This window comes from Myxocyprinus asiaticus, chromosome 47 (assembly GCF_019703515.2).
Source record: "Myxocyprinus asiaticus isolate MX2 ecotype Aquarium Trade chromosome 47, UBuf_Myxa_2, whole genome shotgun sequence".
NCBI classification, from domain to species: Eukaryota; Metazoa; Chordata; class Actinopteri; order Cypriniformes; family Catostomidae; genus Myxocyprinus; species Myxocyprinus asiaticus.
The window spans coordinates 26,007,798-26,035,707 of NC_059390.1; the positions used below are offsets into that span (position 1 = coordinate 26,007,798).

A 27,910-nucleotide genomic window follows, 5' to 3' on the forward strand; every position below is an offset into this window, starting at 1 on the left:
GAATGATTTCAGCATGTTGCCATAGAGTTGCTTGTCCGTTTCTTTGTGGTTGCTTGTCCATTTCTTTGTGGTTGCTAGGGCATTTTTCATCCTGGTCTCACAGAATAACCTTACTATACCTACATTTTTGCAAAATAATTTTTATGTGGCTTGTTGTACATACTGCATCAGTTTCCTGGTGAAATAAACACTAGAGGCGCTACAACAGCAATGACCTTTATTCACTTTCACACAAATCACAAGTAAAACGGTAGATTATCAGCTCATAAATACTTAATTTTCGCCATGTTCCTCACAAATTGCTATCTTATGACGTCAAAACACTTTTACTATAGTGCATAACGTAAAGTGACACATTTTAACATTTGCATTACATAACCAAATACATTTACTGATCAAGCCTGATTATATTTGTTCAGTAGTTCAGCTGATAGATTGTTGGATTTGTGATTGAAAAAACCAGGGTACGAATCATGCAAAAAGTGTCATAGAAGCAAAATGATGCATTTGCTTTAGTAATTGCTTTTTTCCATCTCACATTTGCTTTTTATGACACTATCATTTAGGTTTAGGTTTAGGGTAGGGAGGTTGGTTTTTTTATTTAAACCTCAATAGAGCATTAACCATAAAAACCTCATCTGTTTGGGAGAACATTTAACTCACTTTTAGCACCACACAGTGGACATTTGACCTCGGAACTGCCGTAATACAGGAAATGTACCCGTAATATCATTCTGCAAAAATGCAGCCACACGTCATTATGAGATCAGGCTGTGACTCCTAGGTGGTTGCTAACATGGTTCTTAGTGCGTTGTTTTGTAGATGCTAGAGTGTTCTGGTGGTTGCTAAGCCATTGCAATGTGGTTCCTAAATATTTTGAGTTGTTTAATTTTTCAAATTTCTCGTTATACCTGCCAAATAGTGAGCTATTTTTCCTCACAGGTTATAAATGCTTAACATTAGAAACCCATGAAAATGTACCTTAATGTAACGTGGACATATGAAGCATTTATTAAGCAGTTTCCAACATTAGAAACCTACACATAAAGTTCATTATTCAAGTTGTTTTAACTGTGTATCAGTGGTTTATAATGGATTTGTAAATGACTAGTTAGTCAGTAATAAACCAAATTATCAACCCTTAATAAAGGGAAAGTTAATGTAAAGTGTTTTTGAAAATAAATTAATCGTACAACTCTCCTCAACAAACTGCACAGTATGATCATTAATATCTGAACAAACCAAAACGTGCAGGAAAAGTGACTTGCCAAAGTCTAATACTTATGGTCAGGGGTTTAGAAAAATCCCAAACCATGAGTATGAACACTAATAACAAATGCATGAAAGTTTGGAATGGCAGTGTAACAATCACACAATTTAAAATGTTCAGTTTCAATTTCAAATTATATTTGACGTGTGGATCTAGGTTTTTGACCCATGCTCTAAAAAGCACCGACAATATATATATTTGAAATGCTAAAGTATGGAATTACATATCCAACTTACAACCAATACTCTTGTTCCGGTGAAATGACTTTAAAGGGCGACCATCCAGATTCATTGTGAGAACTGGTAAAAGAAAGATAAAAAGAGATTATGAGCGCACGGAAGCTTTTCAAGTGACCTCTTTTCAAACAAAAGCAGCTGTTTACTTCCGTTTCTGTGTTGTGATAAGTTCTATACACAAAAAACTAAGCTTGAATCTATTTCTTAGACATTAACAAAAACAAAATATAGATAACTATATGATCTCAAGTTTAGAAAAGGGTTGTTTATTATTATTATTATTATTGAATATTTAAAAAGTCTTTATTATTAGTCTATATTCATAAACACACACCTGCTCTTTTTTGTAGTCTTCCTGTTTAGTAATTCCAAAGAATAAATAATTCTTTCTTAATGTACTGCAGAATGGTCTTTGTTTGGGGAACGTTTCCACCAAATGGGTTTGCAATCATTTAAAGCCTTCAATCCAAACAGCGTCTTCAATAACCCCATAAACATCTGGAAGAACAACAATTTTCATTTCCTACTCTCAGATGTTGTCAAGTGTGGTTACCTCATGCTGTTGTTACCGCCAGATCTGTCCGTTTCATTGTAGAGGAAAGACCAGTCAGCGTAAGGTTTGTGAATGCTGGTGTATGAAGCACTTATATTTTGACAGTTTTCTGTTGATAAAATGGGAGGTAAAATTAAACTCTATAGCTTTACTTACTGAATGTTGAATGTACACCGACCAGCCACAACATTAAAACCACCTGCCTAATATTTTGTAGGTACCCCTCGTGCCGCCAAAACGGCGTCAACCCGCATCTCAGAATAGCATTGTGAGATTATATTCTTCTCACCACAATTGTACAGAGTGGTTATCTGAGTTACCATAGACTTTGTCAGTTCGAACCAGTCTGGCCATTCTCTGTTGACTTCTCTTATCAACAAGGTGTTTCCATTCGCAGAAATGATGCTCACTGGATGTTTTTGGTTTTTGGCACCATTCGGAGTAAATTCTAGAGACTGTTGTGTGTGAAAATCCCAGGAGATCAGCAGTTACAACAATACTCAAACCAGCCCGTCTGGCACCAACAATCATCCATGCAATTATCTAATCAACCAATCATGTGGCAGCAGTGCAGTGCATAAAATCATGCAGATATGGGTCAGGAGCTTCAGTTAATGTTCACATCAATCATCAGAATGGGGAAAAATGTGATCTCAGTGATTTGGACCGTGGCATGTTTGTTGGTGCCAGATGGGCTGATTTGAGTATTTCTGTAACTGCTGATCTCCTGGGATTTTCATTCACAACAGTCTCTAGTATTTACTCCTAATGGTGCCAAAAACAAAAAAACATCCAGTGAGTGGCAGTTCTGTGGACAGAAATGCCTTGAAGATGAGAGAGGACAACAGAGAATGGCCAGGCTGGTTTGAACTGACTACAGTAAGTCTACGGTAACTCAGATAATCGCTCTGTACAATTGTGGTGAGAAGAATAGCATCTCAGTGCTACTCTGAGATGTGGGTTGGCGCTGTGTTGCCAGCACGAGGGGGACCTACACACTATTAGGCAGGTGGTTTTAATGTTGTGACTGATCAGTGTATATTTAGGCCACATTCAAGTTTGAAAACTCAGTTCACAGTTTCCTAATGTCATAGTTTTCCAAAGTATGTGGTAATGGATGACATTTTCAAATGCTCTATTTTTGGTAGAAGAAAATGTCATTCTAGTGTGGATGAGAGGCTTAAAAGCAAAATTTTCAAACAAAAACATATTAGTGTGGATGTGGCATCAGATAACTGATTTAAAGAATATTCCAATTCCTAGATTTCAGAGACTAATAAGCGCTTGCTAGAATTGCAGATGATTAGGATAACCAAATAACTAGATTTTTACATTTTCAAAGAAAATGTGTGCAAAGCTTTAACTTGCAAAACTTTCTATCACAATGCTAGGCTAAGTCTTTTACTTAAATTCAGTTCTTTCAGATAAACTCAATTTTAAAAGTTGATTGAAATATCTAATGTAGAAAATTTTGACGTTACTTAAAAAAATTCAGTAAAGTCAACTTTAATGCCATTTAAGTTAGAGCAATGTAAAAGGGTTCAGGAAAGGAGGAAGCGGGAACCAAATTAACAATCAACAAGACTTTAATGAGACACCAACATAAAACTGAAACATAATGGCACACACACAGGCCACATGCGTGTCTCTCTATCTCTCTCCCTCTGGAATCCCTGGCTCCTCCTTTATCCCTCTCCCACAGATTGGTCAACTCAGCGCCAGGCATGAAACCTCTCGGCCCGGCCATGCCCTCCTCCTCGTCACATACTGCTCGAAACCTCCGGTCTGACTTACTCCCCACCCTCCCACCCCTTCCTAGAGGGGAGGAGTTGCCCCTTCAGCCATTCCATCGCCGGCTGTTCTTCCACGCCTCCTGGGAACCTTGGTAGGATGAAGGGAGGGAAAGGGGAGAGAAAGAGAGTGGGAGAGACAGAGAGTGAGATGGGAGAGAGAGAAAAGAAAAGAAAAGGCTCTGCTTCGGCTCCTCAGCCGCTCCTCTGCCCCCTGCCGGACTACAGCGGGCTCCCCCGCCTCCTGGCGGCTGGCAGCGGCTCTTCCATCCCTTGGCAGATGGCAGCAGTTCCTCTGCCTCCCGGCGGATGGCAGCGGGTCCTCTGTCCCCTGGCGGACGGTAACGGCTCCTCCGCTTCCTGGTGGACGGCAGCAGTTCCTCTGCCTCCTGGCAGATGGCAGTGACCCCTCCATCCCCTGGCGGACGGCAACGGCCCCTCCACCTCCCAGTGTACGGCAGAGGCTCTTCCTTCTTCCGGCAAATGGCAGACGACAGTGGCGAGTTCTCCGGGACAGTGTGCTGTTCCTCCTTTCCCGGGTTTCGTCACCAGTGTAACAGGGTTTGGGAAAGGAGGAAGCGGGAACCGAATTAACAATCAACAAGACTTTAATGAAACACCAACATAAAACTGAAACATAATGACACACACACAGAGCGGCGTCTCTCTCTCTCTCCCTCTGGCATCCCCGGCTCCTCCTTTATCCCTCTCCCGCTGATTGGTCAACTCAGCGCTGGGCATGCATCCTCTCGGCCCAGCCACGCCCTCCTCCTCATCACAAGCAACTTACATTTTTAAACAGTGAGCACACACAATGTCAAGTTTGGTGGTGAAGATAGAACTTACAGGATTTTATGCATGCTCAGTTTGATCACTGATGCTTAATCCTGAGGATGCCATTTGTGGCAGAGTAACCTTTCAATAATTTACTTAAATTGGTAAAACTAATTTGCCTGAAGTTAAGTAAACTCAAAAATGCTTTGCAGCTGGTTGCTTTACTATTTTTAGTTTACTCAACTTTTTTATTTTTAACAGTGTTGGAGTGGCTGTTGGCACGTTGCTATGCAGTTGCTAAGCTTTTGTGGGTGGCTGCTAGAATGTTGCTCATTGTTCAATAGGTGGATGCTTACTGAGTTACCAAAGAAAAAGAAGCCCAGCCCAAACTCAAATCATAAGTCTGATCACTTAAAAAATAGCAATTTTTGAAAAACCCTGTAACACTAAGTATGAACAACTGCAATAGTCAGGACTCGAGTTGAGGGGGGATGTGAGAGGATGGCATCCCCCTTGTTGCAAGAAATACCAAAAAGCATCCCCCTTGTAAAACCACCATCCCCCCTTACCATCCCCATTAGATTAATTATGTCATATATTACTTTGAACTAATCATGCAAGTAAAATATTTCATTTTCCACGTTTCATAAATAGCAGACTTTAAATAACGGCAATTTGCCGGTCAGAATTAGATTTCAACATGTGTAAGGTTGCCAGATTTCCATAGGTGTAATTTGAACAGTTAGGACATACTCTGCCAGGGTGATGCTTTAGACACGCAATCTGACAACCATGAGCGTGTGAGCTCTCTCTCTCCACTGTGAAAAAAGACACTGATTTTCTGAAAACACTGGCAGGTATGTCAGAGTTTAGCGATGGGTTGATTTGTCTTTCCTAGTGTTCAGATGAATGTTACGCCACTGAAGGTAATGCAAGTTTTCGAAAGTTTCACACACTTTCAAAAACGGCCAAGGGAACAGTTCAAAGCAATCGTTTGTAAAACAAAAGAGAAAGAGAGAACAGAATGTATGATATTGCTATGACAAGTGTTCAGTTACAACATGTACATGTTTTTAACTCAAACAATTTTCGGGGTTTCGCCAATAAAACGCTTTTGTGTGTAGAACAACTGTTACACCACTGTTTAAGCATCCTTCATAGAAACAGCCCAAACTTCCTTTACTATGAAAACTTCTTCATGATCATAACGGGGATTCTTTTCACAGAATTCATCATAAAATACAATAACAGAGGGTAACAGGTGCATATTATGGCCATGTTTCCTAAGGGTCAATGAGGTGATGCTCGTTTTTGTCAAGATTTATTAAATTAAAAATACATTAAAAAATGCAGTTCACGCAAACCATTTACTTGAATAGACCTCTTCTATGATGAGCACATTTTCATATTTTCAAGTCATATTGATATTTTATACTGGGGCTTAAAGTACAAAATATCATATGGTGTCCAGAGACAGTAAAAAAAATCTTATTAAAGTCTCATTAAAAGCTGAAATTCCTGAAAAAATAAATGTTGGCATGACTAGTGCAGAATAATCTTTTTTACTGTTATTTCTTAAAATATTAAGCAGTGAAACAATTTTGTTTTAAAATATGATTAATATTTAAAAACGCTTTTGTCCACCAAAACAAAGTTGTGGTGTAACCAACATGTAGGTATTTATTTTGTTGTTTATTTTGACCATAAAAACCATAAAACAGAGCGGACACCTTTAGACCCTCAAGACTGAGCGTGAAGTTTTAAAAACATCTGATATTTATTTTGACATTTTTATGAAAAGGCACATTTTGTTTAAGTCATGTGGTGCAACCTTGAGAAAACTTGATATTTTTTTACTAAAAAATGCAAAATATTTATATATTTAAAAAATATTACTTTGAAAAATGTATTTGAAAACTTTTTGGAAATTAATGAGGAAATTGTCAATTTTTCATTGTTAAAACTTTGACAACACCATCCCCCTTGAATTTTTTTTTTACAAATCAACCACTGGCAATAGTGTTGCTTGCCTTAGCTCACACCTCTATTAATGTTGGTGAGATTCAAAGCTGTGATGTTCATGCCATAGAGCAAGCCTAATATCTTATTCAAAAAGTTATTCAACGTCCGAATTTCTGTGTTAATACATTTTATAATGGATTATGTAACATAATACATTAAACCACACCTGTGTTCCAGTAGTTGTCGCAGGAAGTCCAGGGTAGAGTGCTCCAGAAAGAGTTGAAGAGATAAAACAGAGCCCAGGCCAGCACCACAATGTAATATATATTCAGATAGATCACTATAACTTGGGAGGCCACACCCACCCCTACAAACAAGGAATGAAAAGGGCTAGAAATTTCACATTTACAACATAATGTGCCCTTCAACCTTCTTCAACTATGAAGTTGCTTTATAGGCTACTTTAATGCCAATATTTTGAGAAGGATATAGCTGTAGGCATTGCTCCAAAAAGGGGTGGGAGCTCCAATCTGCCATTAAAGATATAGGAAGCCCCTTACCTAACCCTTTCACTAACCTTAACCGTGAGTGGAAGTGATGCCCCCTTTTGGAGTTGGCGCAGCCCCCTTTTGGAGAAACTATGCCCCCTTTTTGAGTAACCCCACCCTCTTTTGGATATTCCGACCCCATTTGGAGGTCTCCAGCCTGCAGCTATATCTACTTGAATATTTTGGTCCATTTAAAAGACATGCAATTATTTCTTTGTAAATCTGTTTATAAATGCATTTGCAACCTTCAAACATGGGGCAGATTTTCCTCCAAGCAGTGACGCCTCCTTCACTGGTGTACTGACCTAATGCTGTCTCCAGGAAGAAGATTGGAATTCCACAGAAGAAGAGGAATATGAAATATGGGATGAAGAACACACCTGGAGAGACCATAACAGAAATTATTTGCCTTGTAACTCAGGCTGAACAGGTCTTATTGTATTATCTTTGGGGGAAGGTAACAGAATACAGCAGTAAAACAGCATTTAATAATAACTCTTAATTTACAGGCTGTTTTCTAAATCACATTCGATTAAAGAGCTTGAATGTCTCTTTCTTATACACTACAAGTCATATATATATATATATATATATATATATATATATATATATATATATATATATATATATATCATAAATAAACAATTTATATACTTTTATGTTATAAATATATATGATTTTTTTATATTTTATACTATTATATTTTTCATACATATACACAATTTATATTTTTATACATTTATATATATATTTTATGAATTAGATTATATTTGTTATATTTTATATCTTCTGTCACCCTTTTAAGCATAATCCTTTAGATCAAACAATTCTATAAAATCATAAACATAAATTCTGTAAAATGTGTTCAATTGTTTGACTGGTGTATATCATAAAAAAATAAAATAAAATTTAAAATAAAAATAATAAACATTACATCTTCAGGCAATATCTTGAGCTTAACGTCTTTTGTTCACATGCAATTAAGGAGCTTGAGGGTACAAGATGAAAAAAAAAAAAACTTTAATTGAATATGCTCTAATGTGAATTATGTACCTAACAAAACAAGCATGGTACTAAAATAGTTACAGAAAATAAACATGAACCCACAATTGGCCTATTTACTTTCTTAATGCACTTTCAAGGTCTTATTGTGCACGATTCATTCATCCATTCACGATTCATTGTCTTTTTTTATTCCAAAGGAAAAATACGTTTGTCTTTGTCATATTTTACCAAAATGTAATATATAAAGTAATAAAGTAACATAATAATAATAATAATAATAATAATAATAATAATAATAATAATAATAAAATGTAATAAAGATGTAGTAATGAGCTTTTCTACCTGGCTCCATTCTGGTAAATAAAGGCCACTTTTCATGATCCAATCAATTCTCAATGGATACAATCAAGTCATGTCATTTTTATTTGTATAGTGCCTTTCACAACTCACATAGTTTCAAAGCAACTTTACAGAAAATGATGCATTAACAGAAAATGAAACTGTAATATCTATAATGTCTTCGAATCACCATTGTGTAGTTTGATAAAATATGATTGTGAATTGTGTTTAAAAATAAGTAATTAAATAATAATTGTATTTAGAAACCCAGTGAGCAAGCTGAAGGCGACTGTGTCAAGGAACACAAAACTCCATAAGATGTTGGTTAATGGAGAAAAATAACCTTGGGAGAAACCAGGCTCACTGTGGGGGCCAGTTCCCCTCTGGCTAACATCATGAATATAATGCCAATATTACTTAATTATGTATAGTGCAAGTCATGGTTTAAAATTATTAAACTAAGTAAGTGTGAAGGGTCAGTGTTTAAACACAGATTTTGTAAGAAATGTAAGATTAATGAATAATGTCTTTGAAGTCAATCCTGGATTAACTGCAGAAGTTCACATAGATGCATTGTCCTTTGTTAGTTGGCTGATGAAGGCTTTTGTTGGAAATTAATTGATAGTCTATGTATAAGTGTGTAGTCCATCATTAGACCAAGGTGATGCAGGCAGAGATCAGTGAGGTGCATCGCAGTTCAACCGGCAGGTTATTTCAGTGAGGTCTATCCTAAATCCAAGGTTGAGGCAATGGCATATGATGTATCCCATGGCTTATGGTTGGAGTTGGCATCAGTTCATCCACTGAAGTCCATTGTAATAGACTAAAGTGATGTTTGACTGGCACCGGCTGCATTTAGTCATCATCACTCAGAGACACATAGCAGTGGAGTCCAGCACGAGGCAGGAATGGAGCTGGATTCAGCCGGTTCTGGTGACCTCAGAATAGGAGTTCCAAGGTTGAGACAGGGAAACAAATAGAATAATATTAGCATAGATGCCATTCAATTTATTGCAGAGTTATAGATCATGATCAATGTTTCTGGTTTCTGGTTCCGGCAGACCTAACTAAAGCAGCCCAATTGTGAGTTGAAGGATAAATTAGGTGTATGCCTTGCTAAATAGATAAGTCTTTAGTCTAGACTTAAACTCAGTGACTGTGTCTGCGTCCCAAACAATAAGACTATTAGGGAGACTATTCCGTAGTTTAGGAGCCAAATATGAAAAGGATCTACCTCCTTTTGTAGATTTTGATATTCTAGGATCTATTAACAGGCCAGAATTTAACAATCGTAATGAACGTGATGGAATATAGCGTGGTATAAGGTCACTTAAGTACTGCGGAGCTAGACCATTCAAAGATTTGTATGTAGTTAACAGAATTGTAAAATTAATACAAAATTTAACAGGTAGCCAATGTAACGACGATAAAATGGGGCTAATATGATCATATTTCATGGTTCTAGTCAGCACTCTGGCAGCTGCATTTTGAACCAATTGAAGTTTATTGAACTTGCTGAACTTCCTCCCAGTAATGCATTACAATAATCTAGTCTTGAGGTCATGAACGCATTCATTAGTTTTTCAGGAACAGCAACAGAGAGCATGTGTCGTAATTTAGCAATATTTCTTAGGTGGAAGAATGTTGTTCTACAAACATTTGTAATTTGATTTTCAAAGGATAGATTGTTATCAAATATAATACCTAAGTTCTTCGCTGTTGAAGAATATGTAACAGTATCCATCCATCAAGAGTCAAATTAATATTTTAGCGGCTTGATTTTAGAGGTTTTTGTTCCAATAATTAGTACCTCTGTTTTGTTGGAATTGAGTAGAAGGAAATGTATGGCCATCCAATCTTTGATTTCATTGATTCAATCTGCTAATTTGAAGAATTGTGAAATTTCGTCAGGTTTTGAAGACATATAAAGTTGGGTATCGTCGGCATAACAGTGGAAATTTATTCCACAATTCCTGATAATATCTCCCAGGGGAAGCATTTACAAGGGGAAAAGCAGAGCTCCTAAAACTGATCACTGTGGCACTCCATACTTTACTTATGTTTGGTTTGACAATTCCTCATTTACATAGACAAAGTGGTAGTGGTCTGCTAAATAGGACCTAAACCATGCTAATGCAACTCCACAAATGCCAAAAGCACTAGAACTGAAATGCAGCCGTGATCAGATGATAAGATCAAGTCATTTGTAACTCTAATAAGTGCAGTCTCTGTATTGTGATGGGCCTAAATCCTGACTGAAATTGTTCATATATACTATTTCTCTGTAGAAATGAACATATTTGGGAGGATACTACCTTTTCTAGTATTTTCGACTGTAAGAGGGTTAGAGTGAAAGGAGAACACAGGGAAGCAGGATTTCCAGGCTCAGGTAAGACTTTTAATCAGCCACTTCAGTGCTTTACAACTTCACAAACTCATCAGCTTCACAGGCATGTAGTAACTTAAACCCATCAACTTCACAGGCATGTAGTAACTTAAACACATCAGCTTCACAAACATAACAGAATAAATGTAACAGCTTCAGGAGCACTGTGGCCTCCCTTGTGCCAGACTCTCTCTCTCTCTCTCTTCTGCTGGTGGCATGGCTGCTTATATGCCACTCTCCCCATGCATAATCTAGCTCAGGTGCAAGCACCCTTACCGCTTTCTCTCTCTCTGGACGGACGCTTGACCACACCCCCGCTGCCACATCGACATAAATGGGAGATTTGAAATCAGTCTATAATTAGCCAGTTCTCCAGGATCAAGTTTTGGCTTCTTAATAAGTGGTTTGATAACTGCCATTTTAAAGATTCTTGGGACATTTCCTAAGGATAGTGAGGAGTTAATAATATTAAGAAGAGGTACTGAGATTACAGGGAATACCTCTTTTAAGAGCTTGATTGGTATTGGATCTAACATATATGTTGTGGCTTTTGATGTTTCGATAAGTTTTGTTAGCTCTTCATGACCTATGACAGCGAAGGATTGAAGCTGCACATGAGGAAAATTATGAGGTACTGTGACAGATGATTGCATAATTCCAATTTTATTTCTGATTATTTAAATTTTATTAGTAAAGAAATTCATGAAGTCATTACTCTTGTGCTGCGATGGAATATCTGGTTGTGTTGAGGCTTTATTCCTAACCAATTTAGCCACAGTACTGAATAAACACCTAGGATTGTTGTGGTTATTTTCTATGAATTTGCTAAAATATGCTGATCTGGCAACTTTTAGTGCCTGTCTGTAGCTACCGACACTATCCTTCCATGCACCGTGAAATACCTCTAATTTTGTATTCTTCCACTTGCGCTCCATTTTTGAGAGCATGAGTGTGATCATTTTACCATGGTGCAGGGCTTTTTTCTTAAATTTTCTTTAATCGAAGGGGGGCGACACTATCAATAGTGCTAGAGAAGACTGTATTTATATTCTTCCAGGCTTTGGGGTTTACTGAGTGAAGCTATCTTTAGTGATCGAAAGAATAGTTCTACCTGAACGATAGCGTGGTGTAGATTGAGTAACATTAGCTGATCGCAGCATACAAGAGACGAGGTAATGATCCAAGATGTCATCGCTCTGCGGCAGAATTTCTACAGTATCAACATCAACTCCATAAGAATTAAATCTAGCATATGATTATGGCGATGAGTTGACCTGTTACATATTGTCTGACTCCAAGAGTCAGAATTAGAAACAGGTGTTGAACTGTTGATAAATGCTAATCCCAATGTGTCATTTTCATTCTCTATGTGAATGTTGAAGTCACCAACAATTAAAGCTCAATCTACAGTGACTACAAGATCTGTTAAAAAATTTGCAAATTCACCAAGGAAATCAGAATAAGGCCCGGGTGATCTATATACTGTAGCAACGGTAAAAGACGACACAGTTTTTTTAATTTATATCTGACGGTGTCACATTAAGCATTATTAGTTCAAAAGACTTACATTTATATCCTGTCCTCTGAGTAACACCAATGTAGGGCTTTACTGGTTGTTTAGATCAGTGTTACTATCAGAAATAATTAATAATTATTTCTTTAGTTATTAATTAATATTTAAATTAATTAATTGAATATAACTCATTAAAACCTCATATGGGGCTCCAGTAAATGTAGTGTGCTACGTTTAGGAGTGGGTTTGGTTATTAGCAATAATTAATAATTATCAAAGATAATTATTAATTATTAAAATCAATAGAACATTGATAAGAATCAATGTTAGCTTTTTTTAATCCTTTAAATCAACAATTATCAAAGATAATCATTAATTGTTAACATCGATGAAACATTAATTAAAATTAACACTAGCTTATTGATCATTCAAATTCAACAATCATCAAAGATAATTATCAATTATCAAAAATCAACAGAATATTAATTAGGATTAACATTGACGGGGCACCACCCTGGAATCAGGGACTAATAACCAGATATTATAACAGTCTCAATATTAGATTGTTTTCTTAGGAAAATCGACATCCAAAGAATATCGATTTTCGGGAAAAAAAACAAACAATGAATGAAGGCTTGAATCCGAGCACTGACATCCCGTCAGCATGACACAGGCGTATGCAAAACAAACCAAAACACTTCTCTTTGTAATATAAACAAAGTTTATTTATGCAGTAATATCAATTATTAATTAATACAATGAAGTCAATAAACTTCCGACTTACAACTACAAACTAAACAGTGAAATTATTAGATATGGAAATCAAAATAATCCTATAACACATGAGAGTGTGTGTGTGTGAGAGAGAGCGTGTGTGTGTGTGTGTGTGTGTGTGTGTGTGTGTGTGTGTGGTTAGTACGACAGAGAGAGAGAGAGAGAGAATTAAGTGACGACCCTAAAGCCGATTTTGCGATCATGGGAGAGAAAGCAGCTGTTAGTTTATCGCTCAGAGACACGGTGGACGGCTCGTACAAGTCCGGCATTCTTTGACTCTTTAGTGGATAAACTCAGTTTGCCGGTCTCACCCGCAATGGCGAAAATGCACAACAGTCCAATTTGGTTGGACCACACAGCAAAACAGATTTGTGATAATACCCTGAGTATTAATAATGAGCAGACATGGCGGTCTGTAAACTGTACAAGCAAAAACCTTGAAACACAAGAATAACACACTATAATATTCTATCTCTGCCCAGACGTAAACTTCTTACTTGAATCGCATGAGGATGCAGAATGTGTGTTCATCCGTCCTTTAATTCCGATCCGGTTCCTTGAGGCTCGGGTGATGACGGGAGGCCGTTTCCTTGCTCTGTCGGCGGGCGTACGGCTGACTGTTTCTCGGCAGGCTGGCAGAGAAATCAGAAATGTCAACTTGATTGAAGATGGAAGAGAAATCTTTAATCTCTTCACTTCTGCAGGCAAACGGATGAAGATGCGGATTGCTCAGCGGTCTCCTTCGGATCCGTTAGAGTGTTCGGTTGAACACAGAGTAATCTCAACTTGACCAGCGAGATGGCCACAGTTTCAAGTCGGACGTTACTTCCTTGTGCCACGAGGTTGCACCTCGGCGAACAAAGTAGCTGGAAGCAAATCCCAGAAGCATTTCAGAGGTATTTCTACTCTTGATGATGTCATGGTTGAGGTGTGTTCTGTTGTGTGTCTCATCCAATAGGAGTTGAGAGTTTGATTCTTTAGTGAGCAAGGCTTCATGGGATTTGTAGTCTGTTTTGGACTCCCTTTGTTTGATTTTGGCGTGATTTTTATCAGTATAATTTATGACCTGGTAAGTGGGGGCCTGAGTTAGGTTTTTACGACTGTGTTAGGCCTGCCTCTGTCTTCTATCTGAATACATGAGGCCCAACATTCCCCCCTTTGGTCTGAAGAGTTGGTTGTTGTCCAGCATCTTTAGAGCAACTGAAGGGCCGAACAGTTCTTGTCGGTTCACAGTAACCTGTGGGTTACGCCATCCATGTATTCTTGATAGGAAAGAAAATGGTTGCACAGTCCATACAGTTCATTAGAGTTCACAGAGGCTTTATTGTCTGGACAGAGATTGAGGCACATCTGGGCGTAGAACTTCTAGCTAAATCTAAAACTACATTCATCACACATAAAAATTCCAAATTATTGGAAGGCACAGCATTAACCGTAACACAGTCCTTTGTTGTTCTTTGGTCATAACACAAAATCAAAGTAGAACCTGACATTGGTTACTAGGAACAAAATGTTAGAGGAAAGGAGGGTTAAAGGTTAAAAGGTTTATCCTTGGAAATGATTGGGGTTAACCTGTGGGATGGGCTCAGACTGGTGTGTAAAACGCAGCTGTATGAGAAGTGAGTCCAGTCTGGCCTGTAGGTGTTGAATGTACCTGTATATAGCGTGTGCAATAATTGCGATGATTCAACCACTAAGGAGGAGTCAGAGGGCAACCAAAGTGATAGGGTGTTCTTGGTAAGATGACGATCTGCTTATGTGACTAGGAAATATAGTGGTCAAGCCAGTCGGTCTGAGACTGAACTTCACTAATTTCATCCCTTCAGCCTGAAGCTGCTGTTGAAGGGTGTCATCAACGGTGAGGCTGTGACCTCTAAATGCGTCCATGATCTCAATTTCTGCGTCATGTTTGTCGACGTTGAGATGATGGAGGACAATATCATCAATGTGCACGGTGGCTCCTTTGGGGAACCATTATGAACACCGTTTGGTTTGGTAGCCTTAGTTTATTGGCTGTATCATGGTTGTTGTATGTCATTGGGACTTCGGTGGCTGGTGTGTTAACGAGCCAGCGATTGCCTGCTCACTCTACCCTTGTCTCTGTTCCTTCATCTTTGATGGACATGCTACCATGACACTTGTTCAGGGAATTCGGCTCTTAGGCCGCAGAGGTAGTTAGTCACCTCTCTAACAAAGGGGTTGCATTTTGACAAACCCAATGAATGTACTTTGTCTTGGTACACATGTTTAGGTTAGGGATAAGGTAGAGCGAGGGTCCTCATCACAGTAGGTGTGTATTGGTGGTGTTTTGAGGTGAATGTGTGCATTACATCTCTGAAAACAACATTAAATATGGACTTTAGTCTGTATATATTCTGCCTATGATGGCAGATTGAGGATAAATCCTATTTTGAGGTTCTGAGGATTTACATGTTTTGGAATTTCAATGCCAAAACTATTTGCCAGGTTTATCTGTGAAGGTTGCACAATGGAGACAGTAGCAGATCTAAGGATTTGTTCAACAAGGTCTAGGGAGACCAGGTAAGCTGGAATCCTTCCATCACTCAGACTATTGACTGAGGAGCTAATTTCCCTGAGGTCCTGCATTAGATCTCTGATGATACACGCATAAGTTGTTTCCTCTGACAAAGTCCCTAAAGCGTGCAGTGTTATTGATAAGAACGGATTGCAAATTTACAGTGACTATAGCACCCTGAAGGGTTTTACCCAGGCCCTGTAATTGTTCTTATTGGAGTCGTCGTCTCTGCTGGATTTTTGGACGATGGCGACGTGTGCATCTGAAGCTGGTGAACTGTTTTCTGGACCAAGTGGTCTCGGTATGTCAACCTGAGCCCACATGTGTCCACGACGGCAGTCACTGTGCAGAGCCAATCGGTTCAGTAGGTCCTGGCCAACTAACAGTGGTTCCATATTAATGGGACATATGTAAACAGGGTCTATTAGCATCATCCCTTGAAAGGTGTCAATCCAGGCCCGTTTTGTAATAGATGACCTATCTTGTGTGTAGCTTATGATGCTTACGTTGCAGGTCTCTGTCTATAACGGTTTGCCAAGGGAGAGCTTTGCTCTAGCCACCTCTGCGAAGGTGTTGGAACCCATTAGACTATTTCGGAACCAGTGTCGAGTAGTGCGTGGGACTGGAACGACCCATGTGTCAGGCATTGCCCTTATGGTACAGATCGCCCAAGAAGGTCAGAAAAGGAGGGTGTGGCATGTTAGGAGTGACTGTTTTGGGGAGCAACTTGGACACTGTTCCCCTTTTCCCGACCTACAAATTAAACTTTGGCGTTAACGGGAGGGGGTACATCGTCTAGTCATACTGACGAGGTTTCAGTGCCGTATTCCTTTGAGGATTTCGGCAGACCTGGTGAACAACGGAGCACGTCAAGCTTAGTTACTAACTCAGTCAAGCGTCTCCTTGTATCCTCCATTTCCTCTCTCAAATCTTGTTCTCTGAGGGGATTTGAAACCTTGCCTACCTACTCACCTTCTTGTTTGGGTTTTCGTTCGAACTGCGCCTTTCCTTTCGGCCGGCGAACGTTTTGTCGTTTAGGCCTACCATGACCTCGGGGGTGTGTCTGGTTAACACCCCCCTGATTCTGTTGCCTACCCTGCTGGCGGGGTGATCGGCGCCTCTGGGGTCCTGTTCTAGCATTCACCTTAACATGAGGCATTTCATTGCCTTCAAACTCTAGGTCTGCATATGAGGCTTGGATCCCCAGGGCTCTGGCGTCACCTTCGTGCCCTCGGGCAGGGTGCACGCATGTCTCCCATGCCAGTTGTGTGTACTTTATGATTTCCTGCATGGTGGGGTAGCCCATTCTGCAGTGCATCCTGACGTCATAACGCACGCACTTGTGGAGGTTGTGAAGGAAAAGAGACTTGAAAGCTCATTCCTTCTCCAGACCTGGTGCGTTACTTCCTTGGAAGTACGTGGTTCTCAGGCATCTATAATATTCACATGGAGGCTCGTGCCTCTTCTGGGTGATGGCGAAAGCAGCTATGGTAGCGGAGGCTTCGTCAATATACAGCGAATACTCCTCGCGTAGAGCTATACACAGAGCTGAGTAGCGGTTTCATGTACCAGTCGGTAGCATTTCCATGAACGCATGGACACTCCTTACCATGGTCTTCCATATGAGCTTGAGTTTTTCACGCGACGAAGCGTAAGGCAAGTCAATCAGGCAGTGCTCAATTTCCCTAAGATAATTGTCGATGTTTGAATCTAGATTATTTGGGTCAAAGTGTTCTATGTCCCCTGCGAGGGACTCGAGTTGTCGGATGCGCAAGCGTTGGTGGCGGTATGACCACGGATCATCCGAGTCATCCGAAACACCATAGTCACTCAGATCACAGCGATGAGGATGACTTCCTCCCCTTCATGGTAGGGAAGGAGTCCAGTCGATGCGTGGGGGTGGACACCAGGTTGCGTACAGCTCCCTGGCTAATGGGATCTTTGAGCGACTTACACCACTCTGGGCTTGAAAATAATTGTCCGCCCTCTGTGGTGTGGAATCAGTCGGTTTGAAACGCAAGGTGGCATGACTGAAAACTGACTGTGGAGGGCAACTGTGAGGAGGGGCACCTGCATCCAACCAGCGGGCCGCTGGAGGAGTTTGAAAGGTGTCTTGGAGGACGAAGTCAGAGACTGTACCACTAGGGGCAGCTCGGCTCTTAGCGTGTGTCCCTGGGTTTCTCAAGGGCACATTTCAACATGTTGTGCTAAAGAGGGTGCCCTCTTCTATGTCAGATGTTATGCTGTGCATTTCAGCTGCACTTACCTGATCTGACTCTACTCTTAGCTGGGCAGCTTGAAGCTGCCTGCGCAGGGTTTTGTTTTCCTCCTGCATCCGGGCATTATCTTCCTGTGCCTGGACTTTCTCAGCTTGGGTGCACCTAATTTCTTGGTGCAGGCTGAGATTTTCCCTCTGCACCGCTTGGTAGCTGCTCTGCAGCTGGGCGCGCTGGGCCTGGTGCTCTGTGGTTTGCAGCTGGGTTCTGCAGTGATGAAGAAGGAACATTTGGCCCACTAGGTCCGGGATTGTGCGCTTTGGCTTCCCGACCGGGTTGTTGACATAATCAGCTAGTTCCTGTAATGCTTCATCACAACGACATTATCTCTCTCCTCTACGGAAAGACAGAGGACAGCAGCGAACACATCATGCAGTGCTGGGTCGACTAATCTCTGTGGAGCTTCAGCTCCAGTCACGCGGGGCGATTGGTGACTCATTTTACTGGGACAGTAAAAATTCTTGCGACACAGTGGCTCTGATAGCTTGTTGTTTTACAGTTGCTATAATGCTGACACGAACGCACAGGTGAGAGGCTTCGGCCTGTGGCTTACGGGCTACTGTTATGTAATGTGCAAATTTCACTGCGTTCTCTCTTTGGTGGATGTCAATGAGGTGACCTCTCTGTAACATCTAGGTGAAAGTGTTAGGAGTTAAAAAAAATAACAGCAGGTTTTAAACAGACTATCATAAATTTACCAACCCCTAATTCACTCTTAAGAGCACTTTCACACCACACTGGCTTATGTTTGGCAAGTTTTGAGAAGTAAATTGTCAAACAGAACCAAACTTTGAAGTAATGATTCAAATTCATACTTTGGATTCTTATGCATACACACTGTGACAGAACTGGCACGTAGGATGCCTCACACGGGGCACCAATTATTATGTAGGGCTTTACTGGTTGTTTAGATCAGTGTTACTATCAGAAATAATTAATAATTATTTCTTTAGTTATTAATTAATATTTAAATTAATTAATTGAATATAACTCATTAAAACCTCATATGGGGCTCCAGTAAATGTAGTGCGCTACGTTTAGGAGCGGGTTTGGTTATTAGCAATAATTAATAATTATCAAAGATAATTATTAATTATTAAAATCAATAGAACATTGATGAGAATCAATGTTAGCTTTTTTTTAATCCTTTAAATCAACAATTATCAAAGATAATCGTTAATTGTTAACATCGATGAAACATTAATTAAAATTAACACTAGCTTATTGATCATTCAAATTCAACAATCATCAAAGATAATTATCAATTATCAAAAATCAACAGAATATTAATAAGGATTAACATTGATGGGGCACCACCCTGGAATCAGGGACTAATAACCAGATAGTATAACAGTCTCAATATTAGATTGTTTTCTTAGGAAAATCGACATTCGAAGAATATCGATTTTCGGGAAAAAAAAAAAAAAACAGTGAATGAAGGTTTGAATCCGAGCACTGACATCCCGTCAGCATGACACAGGCGTATGCAAAACAAACCAAAACACTTCTCTTTGTAATATAAACAAAGTATATTTATGCAGTAATATCAATTATTAATTAATACAATGCAGTCAATAAACTTCCGACTTACAACTACAAACAAACAGTGATTATGATTAGATATGGAAATCAAAATAATCCTATAACACATGAGGGTGTGTGTGTGTGAGAGAGCGTGTGTGTGTGTGTGTGTGTGTGTGGTTAGTACGACAGAGAGAGAGAGAGAGAGAATTAAGTGATGGCCCTAAAGCCGATTTCGCGATCGTGGGAGAGAAAGCAGCTGTTAGTTTATCGTTCAGAGACACGGTGGACGGTTCGTACAAGTCCCGCGTTCTTTAACTCTTTAGTGGATAAACTCAGTTTGCCAGTCTCACCCGCAATGGCGAAAATGCACAACAGTCCAATTTGGTTGGACCACACAGCAAAACAGATTCGTGATAATTAATACCCTGAGTATTAATAATGAGCGGACATGGCGGTCCGTAAACTGTACAAGCAAAAACCTTGAAACACAAGAATAGCACACTATAATATTCTATCTCTGCCCAGACGTAAACCTCTTACTTGAATCACATGAGGATGCAGAATGTGTGTTCATCCGTCCTTTAATTCTGACCCGGTTCCTTGAGGCTCGGGTGATGACGGGAGGCCGTTTCCTCGCTCAGTCGGCGGGCATACGGCTGACTGTTTCTCGGCAGGCTGGCGGAGAAATCAGAAATGTCAACTTGATTGAAGATGGAAGAGAAATCTTTAATCTCTTCACTTCTGCAGGCAAACAGATGAAGATGCGGATTGCTCAGCGGTCTCCTTCGGATCCATTAGAGTGTTCGGTTGAATACAGAGTAATCTCAACTCGTCCAGTGAGATGGAGATTGTATGGCCACAGTTTCAAGTTGGACGTTACTTCCTTGTGCCACGAGGTTGCACCTGAGAGCTGCGATGAGCTATGTCTATACTCGGTGAACAAAGTTGCTGGAAGCAAATCCCAGAAGCATTTCAGAGGTATTTCTACTCCTGATGATGTCATGGTTGAGGTGCGTTCTGTTGTGTGCCTCATCCAATAGGAGTTGAGAGTTTGATCCTTTAGTGAGCAAGGCTTCATGGGATTTGTAGTCTGTTTTGGACTCCCTTTGTTTGATTTTGGCGCGATTTTTATCAGTATAATTTATGACCTGGTATGTGGGGGCCTGAGTTAGGTTTTTACGACTGTGTTAGGCCTGCCTTTGTCTTCTATCTGAATACATGAGGCCCAACACCAAAAACTTCACTGTAAATTGCAGCAACACCTCCTCCTCGACCCATCAGACGAGGCTCATTTTTATAACAATAACCTGGGGGAGCAGATTCATTTAAACTAATATATTCATCCAGTTTAAGCCATGTTTCAGTCAAACAGAGCACATCCAAACTATGATCTGTAATAGTTTAATTTACAATTAGTGCTTTGGTAGAAAGAGATCTAATGTTTAGTAGCCCTACCTTCATATGATGTTTATCTTTAATTTTTTTGTTTTGTTCAAGTTTGACCTTAATCACATTTTTTCTAAATGATTTAGTGAGAGTTTTTTGCTTGGTAGTTCGGGGAACAGACACAGTCTCTATGTGATATCTAGGTGATACAGTCTCTGTGTGTTGTAGTTTATGTGACCTGTGTGATGTCTCAAGGAAGCTAGCAGATGTTCAGATTAACCAGTTTGTCTGCTTCCTGACCTGGGCCCCAGTTAGTCAAATACTATTATACTAAATATTTTATTATACTAAATACTATACTATAAATCATTATTAAGACTATGAGCCAAATTACTAGAGAGGAGAGCGGCACCTTCCCTGGAGGGATGGAGTCCGTCTCTCTTTAGCAGGTCAGGTCTACCGCAAAAACTACAATTGTCTATAAATCCTATTCTATTCTCCAGACACCACTCAGACATCCAGCCATTCAGTGACACTAATCTACTATAAACCTCATCACCACGATGAGCAGGGAGGGGGCCAGAGCATATTACAATGTCTGACATAATTTTTGCAAATTCACACACCTCTTTAACATTATCTCTAGTGATTTCTGACTGGTGAAGCTGGACATCATTAGTGCCAAATGAATAACAATTTTAGAAAATCTACTTTTAGCATTAGCCAGCACTTGTAAATGTCAGATGCTCTGGCACCCGAAATGCATTTAACAATAGTGGCTGGAGTCTCTATTTCCACATTCCTTAAAATAGAATCACCAATTTTTAGGGCTCTTTCAACATGATTCTCAGTGGGTGCATCACTGAGTGGGGAGAATCGATTGGAAACGCTAACAGGAACGGGAGAGTGGTGTCGCTTTGCCGAGATGTACTGCCCGCATCCGAAACAGTATCTACTGGCTTCTCTTTCTCACTGACCTCCACTAGCGTTCGGATGCGTGTCTCTAACTCATTAACCTTCTCCGTCAGCCTGACTAATTCCTTACATTTATCATGTGAATCCTTCACTGCTGATGGAAGAAGCTATCATAAACATCTGACATGCAATGCAGGCAGAAATAACATGAGCAGATGCCATGACTTACCACAATTGATTGTTGTTGTTGTTGTTTGTTGTTCCTGAGTGGTGAGGGTTTGAGATCGATGTGAATCCCTCACGCAATTGTTTGTTGTTATGGTTGTTCTTGATAAGTGGTGCTTTGAGATCGATGCAATAATCCGTGTAAAAAAGCGGATGCACGTGGAAAATGCATGCAGTTGAATCGCGATAAGAGAATAATGCAGGGGAAAACCTAATGCGTGCTGAAACATGGCAGATGTTAAGGATTAAATGCTGAAAACAGATAGATAAGTGATGCTAAAAAAGCTAGCAGGCTACAAACACAGACTCGAGCTAGGTGCCAGCAGCAACAGGTAAAATACACACAGATGAAACAGTAGAAAAGTGGAAAAACCCGAAACATGCAGTAAAATGACAAAGGATAAAACGATGAACGTATGAGATTAAGAATAAACAATGCTAAGCAGGCTAGCAGGCTACAAACACTCGTACAGCATGCCATCAGCAACAAGAACAGAAAGGAACAATCAAGTCCCACCCTTATGTTCTTGTTGCTCTTTTCACTCAGAAATAGGCTGTTGTGAATGTTGTTTCATGTTGTCTTTAACAGCAACAGAAATCAAGAACAGTGTTTCACACTGACTTCAAGAAGCAGGATATTTGTATCAGCATGTGCTCGGGGAACAGTTATGTGTTGAAGTGAAACAAAAATTCATTCTAAGCATTGCAGAAGAACACAGTGCTCTACTGTGTTATAAAGCGTGGGCTTCAGCTCTGATATGCTGCCTCTTACAGGTCAAACCCATCTCATGGTGCAGGAGTTCAAGACCCCCAGGCCTCATGCCTCTCTCTTGCTCTTGTGTTCCCCTTTAGTACTACTTTTTGCCATCAATAACAAACTTTCTCTCCCTTACCTCCTCCATTTTTGTAGCACAGGTAAGGGAAGCGCCACACGTTTCCCAAGCCTATAATTTCTCCAGCCATGGACAGCAAAAACTCAGTCTTATTGGCCCATTTCTCTCTAGCATCAGGACTGCTGTCTGCACTCTGTTTTTGGTCGTCTGGCTCCACTGCAGCTTCATTGGCATTGCTTCTGTCTCCGCTCTCCTCAATGGTCATTTTTTTTTCTCCATTTCTTTTCTTGTCAATCTCTGTGAGTATCTGTCATAATAAATTTCACAATTTTAAAAATTCATTAGCAAAGCCCACTGATGCAGAACTGTGAGGGGCCGTTCACACAGGACACATTCTTCTGTCCTTTCCTGCTGCTTTTAATATTTTTGTCATTGGATCAGGAGTGAGGGGCACCAGAAGTTTCTGGGGGTACAAGAAAAATCTACAGGGCCAGTGCCCGCCTAACTAAAATTGTAATGGATTAGTTGGACTATATATACTGAAAAAAAAAAAAAAAACAGCCAACAAGTGTCCAGCATGCATGGGAACTTCTTTGATACTGTTTAAAAAGCATGTTGTTTAACCAGTTTAACCACATGATGCTAATTATTTATTTATTTATTTTGGCCAGATTATGTAATATATATACAAAAATACATTACAAATGCAATTCACACAAAGCAATTACTTGAATACATCTCTACCATGATGAACATGTTTTCAGTTTCTGAGTCAAAACTCATTTTGATATTTTTGCTGGGGCTTAAAGTAAAAGATGTCATGTGGTGTAACCATCTGGAGACAGTAAAAAAAAAAAAAAAAAAAAAGTGATTAAAGTGCAGAATCATCTTTCATTATTATTTCTTTTAAAACAGTTTATATATATATATATAGAACAACTTTTGCCAACAAAATTAAAGTCCAAAATGCAGCTCACCATTTTGTTGTCATGTGAAAAAATATATAATAATAATAATAATAATAATAATAATAATAATAATAATAATAAAAACAGAGAAGACCTGTTTAGGCCCTCAAGACAGTGTATGAAGTTTTAAAAATATAATTATTTTGTCAACATTAAATTTCAGATATTTTTAGATTTTTATGAAAAGTCAAATTTTTTCAGGTTATCTGGTGTAACTTTTGGAAATGCAGTAGCAGATCCAGCCATGGATCCTGGCATAGGTGGTATTGGCAGGGAGAAAGGTGTCCCAAATCGTGCCACCCCGGCGACGCACAGAGCTCTCGAGATCGCGATGGGAGAAAGGTGTCCCAAAACCTGCAACCCCGGCAACGCACAGAGCTCGCAAGATCGCGATGGGAGAAAGGTGCCCAAAATCGTGTTAAGGGAGGGCGCCACGTCCGATCTCGCCTAGGGCACCAAGTAAGCCAGAACCATCACTGTGAAACTGACAAGATGCCGCCCCGGGTGGCTGCCAATGTCGCCCATGCCTAAATCCGCCCCAGGTGTGGAGAATGGTATAATATAGAACAAAAGTTTAATCAAGAGTAAGTGTTTCCAAACTTGAATGGTAAGTGTACAGTACATCAGATGTACAGTAATTAAATGGTAAATGAAGGTTTGTGACATTTTGCATGCATGCAGTAAGCCAGCTAATATAATTGTGCATAAGGTCCCCCAATCCACACTATTTTGAAATAACAGAGAATAAAACATTTCCATGGAATTATAGCATACATTGCATTGCAAACAGAAATGCTTTAGAACAGAAAACAATCGCTAAGCTTTAAAAATCAGCACACACAAAACGTTTTTTGGACTCACCAAAGTTTCAGGACAGCTCCCTTTTGTGCATGCTCAGCCCGTCAGCGCAGAGAACTGTATTCTGTATGAGCGTGTGCAGGACGCGATCAGGAGTGGGAGAGGGCGTGACTCAGCACACAATCATGTGGAGAATGGGTTTTCAAACAAGGATAGCATTGCGAGGGACCTCTCTTCCTAAAATATAACGGCAACTTAATAGCTTCATGCATTAAAAAAATAAATAAATAAATAAATAAATAAAAATAATATATATATATATATATATATATATATATATATATATATATATATATATATATATATATATATACATACATACACACACACACACACACACACACACACACACACACACACACTACCGGTCAAAAGTTTTGAAACACTTACTCATTCTTTATTATATTTTTTTTCACATTTTAGAATAATAGTAAAGTCGTCAAAACTATGCAATAACATAAATGGAACTATGGGAATTATGTTATGACTAAACAAAATCCAAAATAAATTAAAACTGTGTTATATTTTAGCATCTTCAAAGTAGTCACCCTTTGCCTAGAATTTGCAGACATGTACTCTTGACATTTTCTCAACTAACTTCTTGAGGTATCACCCTGGGATGCTTTTTAAACAGTATTGAAGGAGTTCCCATCTATGTTGGGCACTTATTGGCTGCTTTTCTTTATTATTTGGTCCAAGTCATCCATTTCAAAATGGATTTTTTTTTTTATTTATTTTTTTTTTTAATTATTATTATTTATTGCATTTTAGTTTTATAATGAAATAAATTAATATGGTGGCACAATTATATTTTTGTCTACAAAACTAATTTCAAACATGTAAGCATACACCTTCAGATCAAAAGATTTTTAAGATCATGAGAAACATTTCAGTCAAGTGTTTCAAAACTTTTGTCCAGTAGTGTATATATATATATATATTACAGAAGAAAACTTTGTGTTAAGTTTACAGTAGTCTATATCTTTTTTTTATTATCTTATTTTCACTATAGAATGTCGTAATGTTAAATATATATGAAGAGAAACATTTTCAAAAGAATTTCAAATGCCACCTTTTACAATAAATGTTGTTCCTAAGCAGCTTTGCAGATGAGAAATTGGCCTTACAAACACTTGAGCAAGCTAAAGTTTCGAAATATATATATATATATATATTACAAAACTATATGCACATTTGTTTTTATATCTTACAGTTAAAAACTATGGGTGTAAGTAGAATAAAATAATCACAATTAATCTCATCATTTCCAAACAACTTAAAAAAATAAATAAATAAATAAATAAAAAAAAAACTTTGAAATTATCCATAGAACCCCTAGCACCCCCTTGCGCCCCCTGGGGGTATTTATGAATTAAGAAATATGTATTTTAGTAGTATTTTAATCTTGTTTTATTTTCTTAGTAATCAATGTCTGTTGGACTTTTTAGGGCCTGGATATTATTGTAATAAGGTAACTTCAGTACTATTTATTTTCTGTAGATGTAATATTTTTACTGTTCTCTTTTATATGCAAAATAAATAGGCTAAACACATACAGTAGCCTACATACATATGTACATACATACTGTACATACATATGATATTATATCTTTCTTTTCTTTTCTTTTCTTTTCTTTTCTTTTCTTTCTTTTCTTGCTTATCTTTATTTTGCAATTTCCCTTCTCCCCACAGGCATTCAACAAGTTGTGTATACACAACACACAGCCACGAACCAGCAAATACACATGAACACAAAATAAATAGAAAAATAACAATAATAGTAAAAAAAAACAAACAAAAAAAAAACAATAAACAATCATAATAATAAACTCGGAATCCCAAAAACTGTTGAATAATTATTAAACATTTAAATCATTACATAGACAAAATAATAAATAAAAATAAAATAAAAATAAGAAACAACACAAAATATAAACATCAACACTACTCATATGCAAACACTGCTGTTTCTATGGTTACTGTATATTAATTAATAATAATAATAAAAACTTCAAACCCTCGACTTCCCTAATGTGACTCATACACTTTCTTTAGTGGTCTTCAGTGGCCGTTCTCCGCGGAGGCAAATAGATCGATCACCGCTTTGCCGAATATTTCCCAAATCCACAGGACAGTCTGAGGATGAAGTCTCAGTCATGACAATAGGTCCACACTGTAATTCAGATGGCCTGGGACATATGTGTAGGGCTTTACTGGTTGTTTAGATCAGTGTTACTATCAGAAATAATTAATAATTATTTATTTAGTTATTAATTAATATTTAAATTAATTAATTGAATATAACTCATTAAAACCTCATATGGGGCTCCAGTAAATGTAGTGTGCTACGTTTAGGAGTTAGTTTGGTTATTAGCAATAATTAATAATTATCAAAATAATTATTAATTATTAAAATCAATAGAACATTGATGAGAATCAATGTTAGCTTTTTTAATCCTTTAAATCAACAATTATCAAAGATAATCATTAATTGTTATTATCGATGAAACATTAATTAAAATTAACACTAGCTTATTGATCATTCAAATTCAACAATCATCAAAGATAATTATCAATTATCAAAAATCAATAGAATATTAATAAGGATTAACATTGACGGGGCACCACCCTGGAATCAGGGACTAATAACCAGATAGTAAAAACAGTCTCAATATTAGATTGTTTTTTTAGGAAAATCGACATCAGAAGAATGTAGATTTTCGGGAAAAAAAACAATGAATGAAGGCTTGAATCCGAGCACTGACATCCCGGCAGCATGACACAGGCATATGCAAAACAAACCAAAACACTTCTCTTTGTTATATAAACAAAGTTTATTTATGCAGTAATATCAATTAATAATTAATACAACGCAGTCAATAAATTTCTGACTTACAACTACAAACTAAACAGTGATATGATTAGATATGGAAATCAAAATAATCCTATAACACATAAGGTGTGTGTGTGTGTGTGGTTAGTACGAGAGAGAGAGAGAATTAAGTGACAGCCGTAAAGCCGATTTCGCGATCGTGGGAGAGAAAGCAGCTGTTAGTTTATCACTCAGAGACACGGTGGACGGCTCGTAAAAGTCCCGCGTTCTTTGACTCTTTAATGGATAACTCAGTATGCCGGTTTCACCCGTGATGGCGAAAATGCACAACAGTCCAATTTGGTTGGACCACAATACAGCAAAACAAATTTGTGATAATTAATACCCTGAGTATTAATAATGAGTG

The 27,910-nt window shown here is 38.5% G+C and overlaps 1 protein-coding gene across 1 annotated transcript in view; it reads right to left on the reverse strand.

The window, feature by feature from the left end:
- The window catches only part of LOC127436622 (sodium- and chloride-dependent GABA transporter 2-like), a 61,869-nt gene extending 37,147 nt beyond the window's left edge, over window positions 1-24,722 (reverse strand). The window contains exons 1-7 of the mRNA XM_051690870.1: window positions 24,675-24,722; window positions 22,906-23,152; window positions 7,379-7,513; window positions 6,812-6,952; window positions 4,076-4,379; window positions 2,060-2,134; window positions 1,507-1,569 (exon numbers count right to left, since the gene is read on the reverse strand). Of these exons, the coding sequence (XP_051546830.1) occupies window positions 1,507-1,569; window positions 2,060-2,134; window positions 4,076-4,379; window positions 6,812-6,952; window positions 7,379-7,513; window positions 22,906-23,110 (923 nt within the window). The 5' untranslated portion in view covers window positions 23,111-23,152; window positions 24,675-24,722. The remainder of the gene's footprint in view (window positions 1-1,506; window positions 1,570-2,059; window positions 2,135-4,075; window positions 4,380-6,811; window positions 6,953-7,378; window positions 7,514-22,905; window positions 23,153-24,674) is intronic.
- Window positions 24,723-27,910: the final 3,188 nt, after the last annotated feature.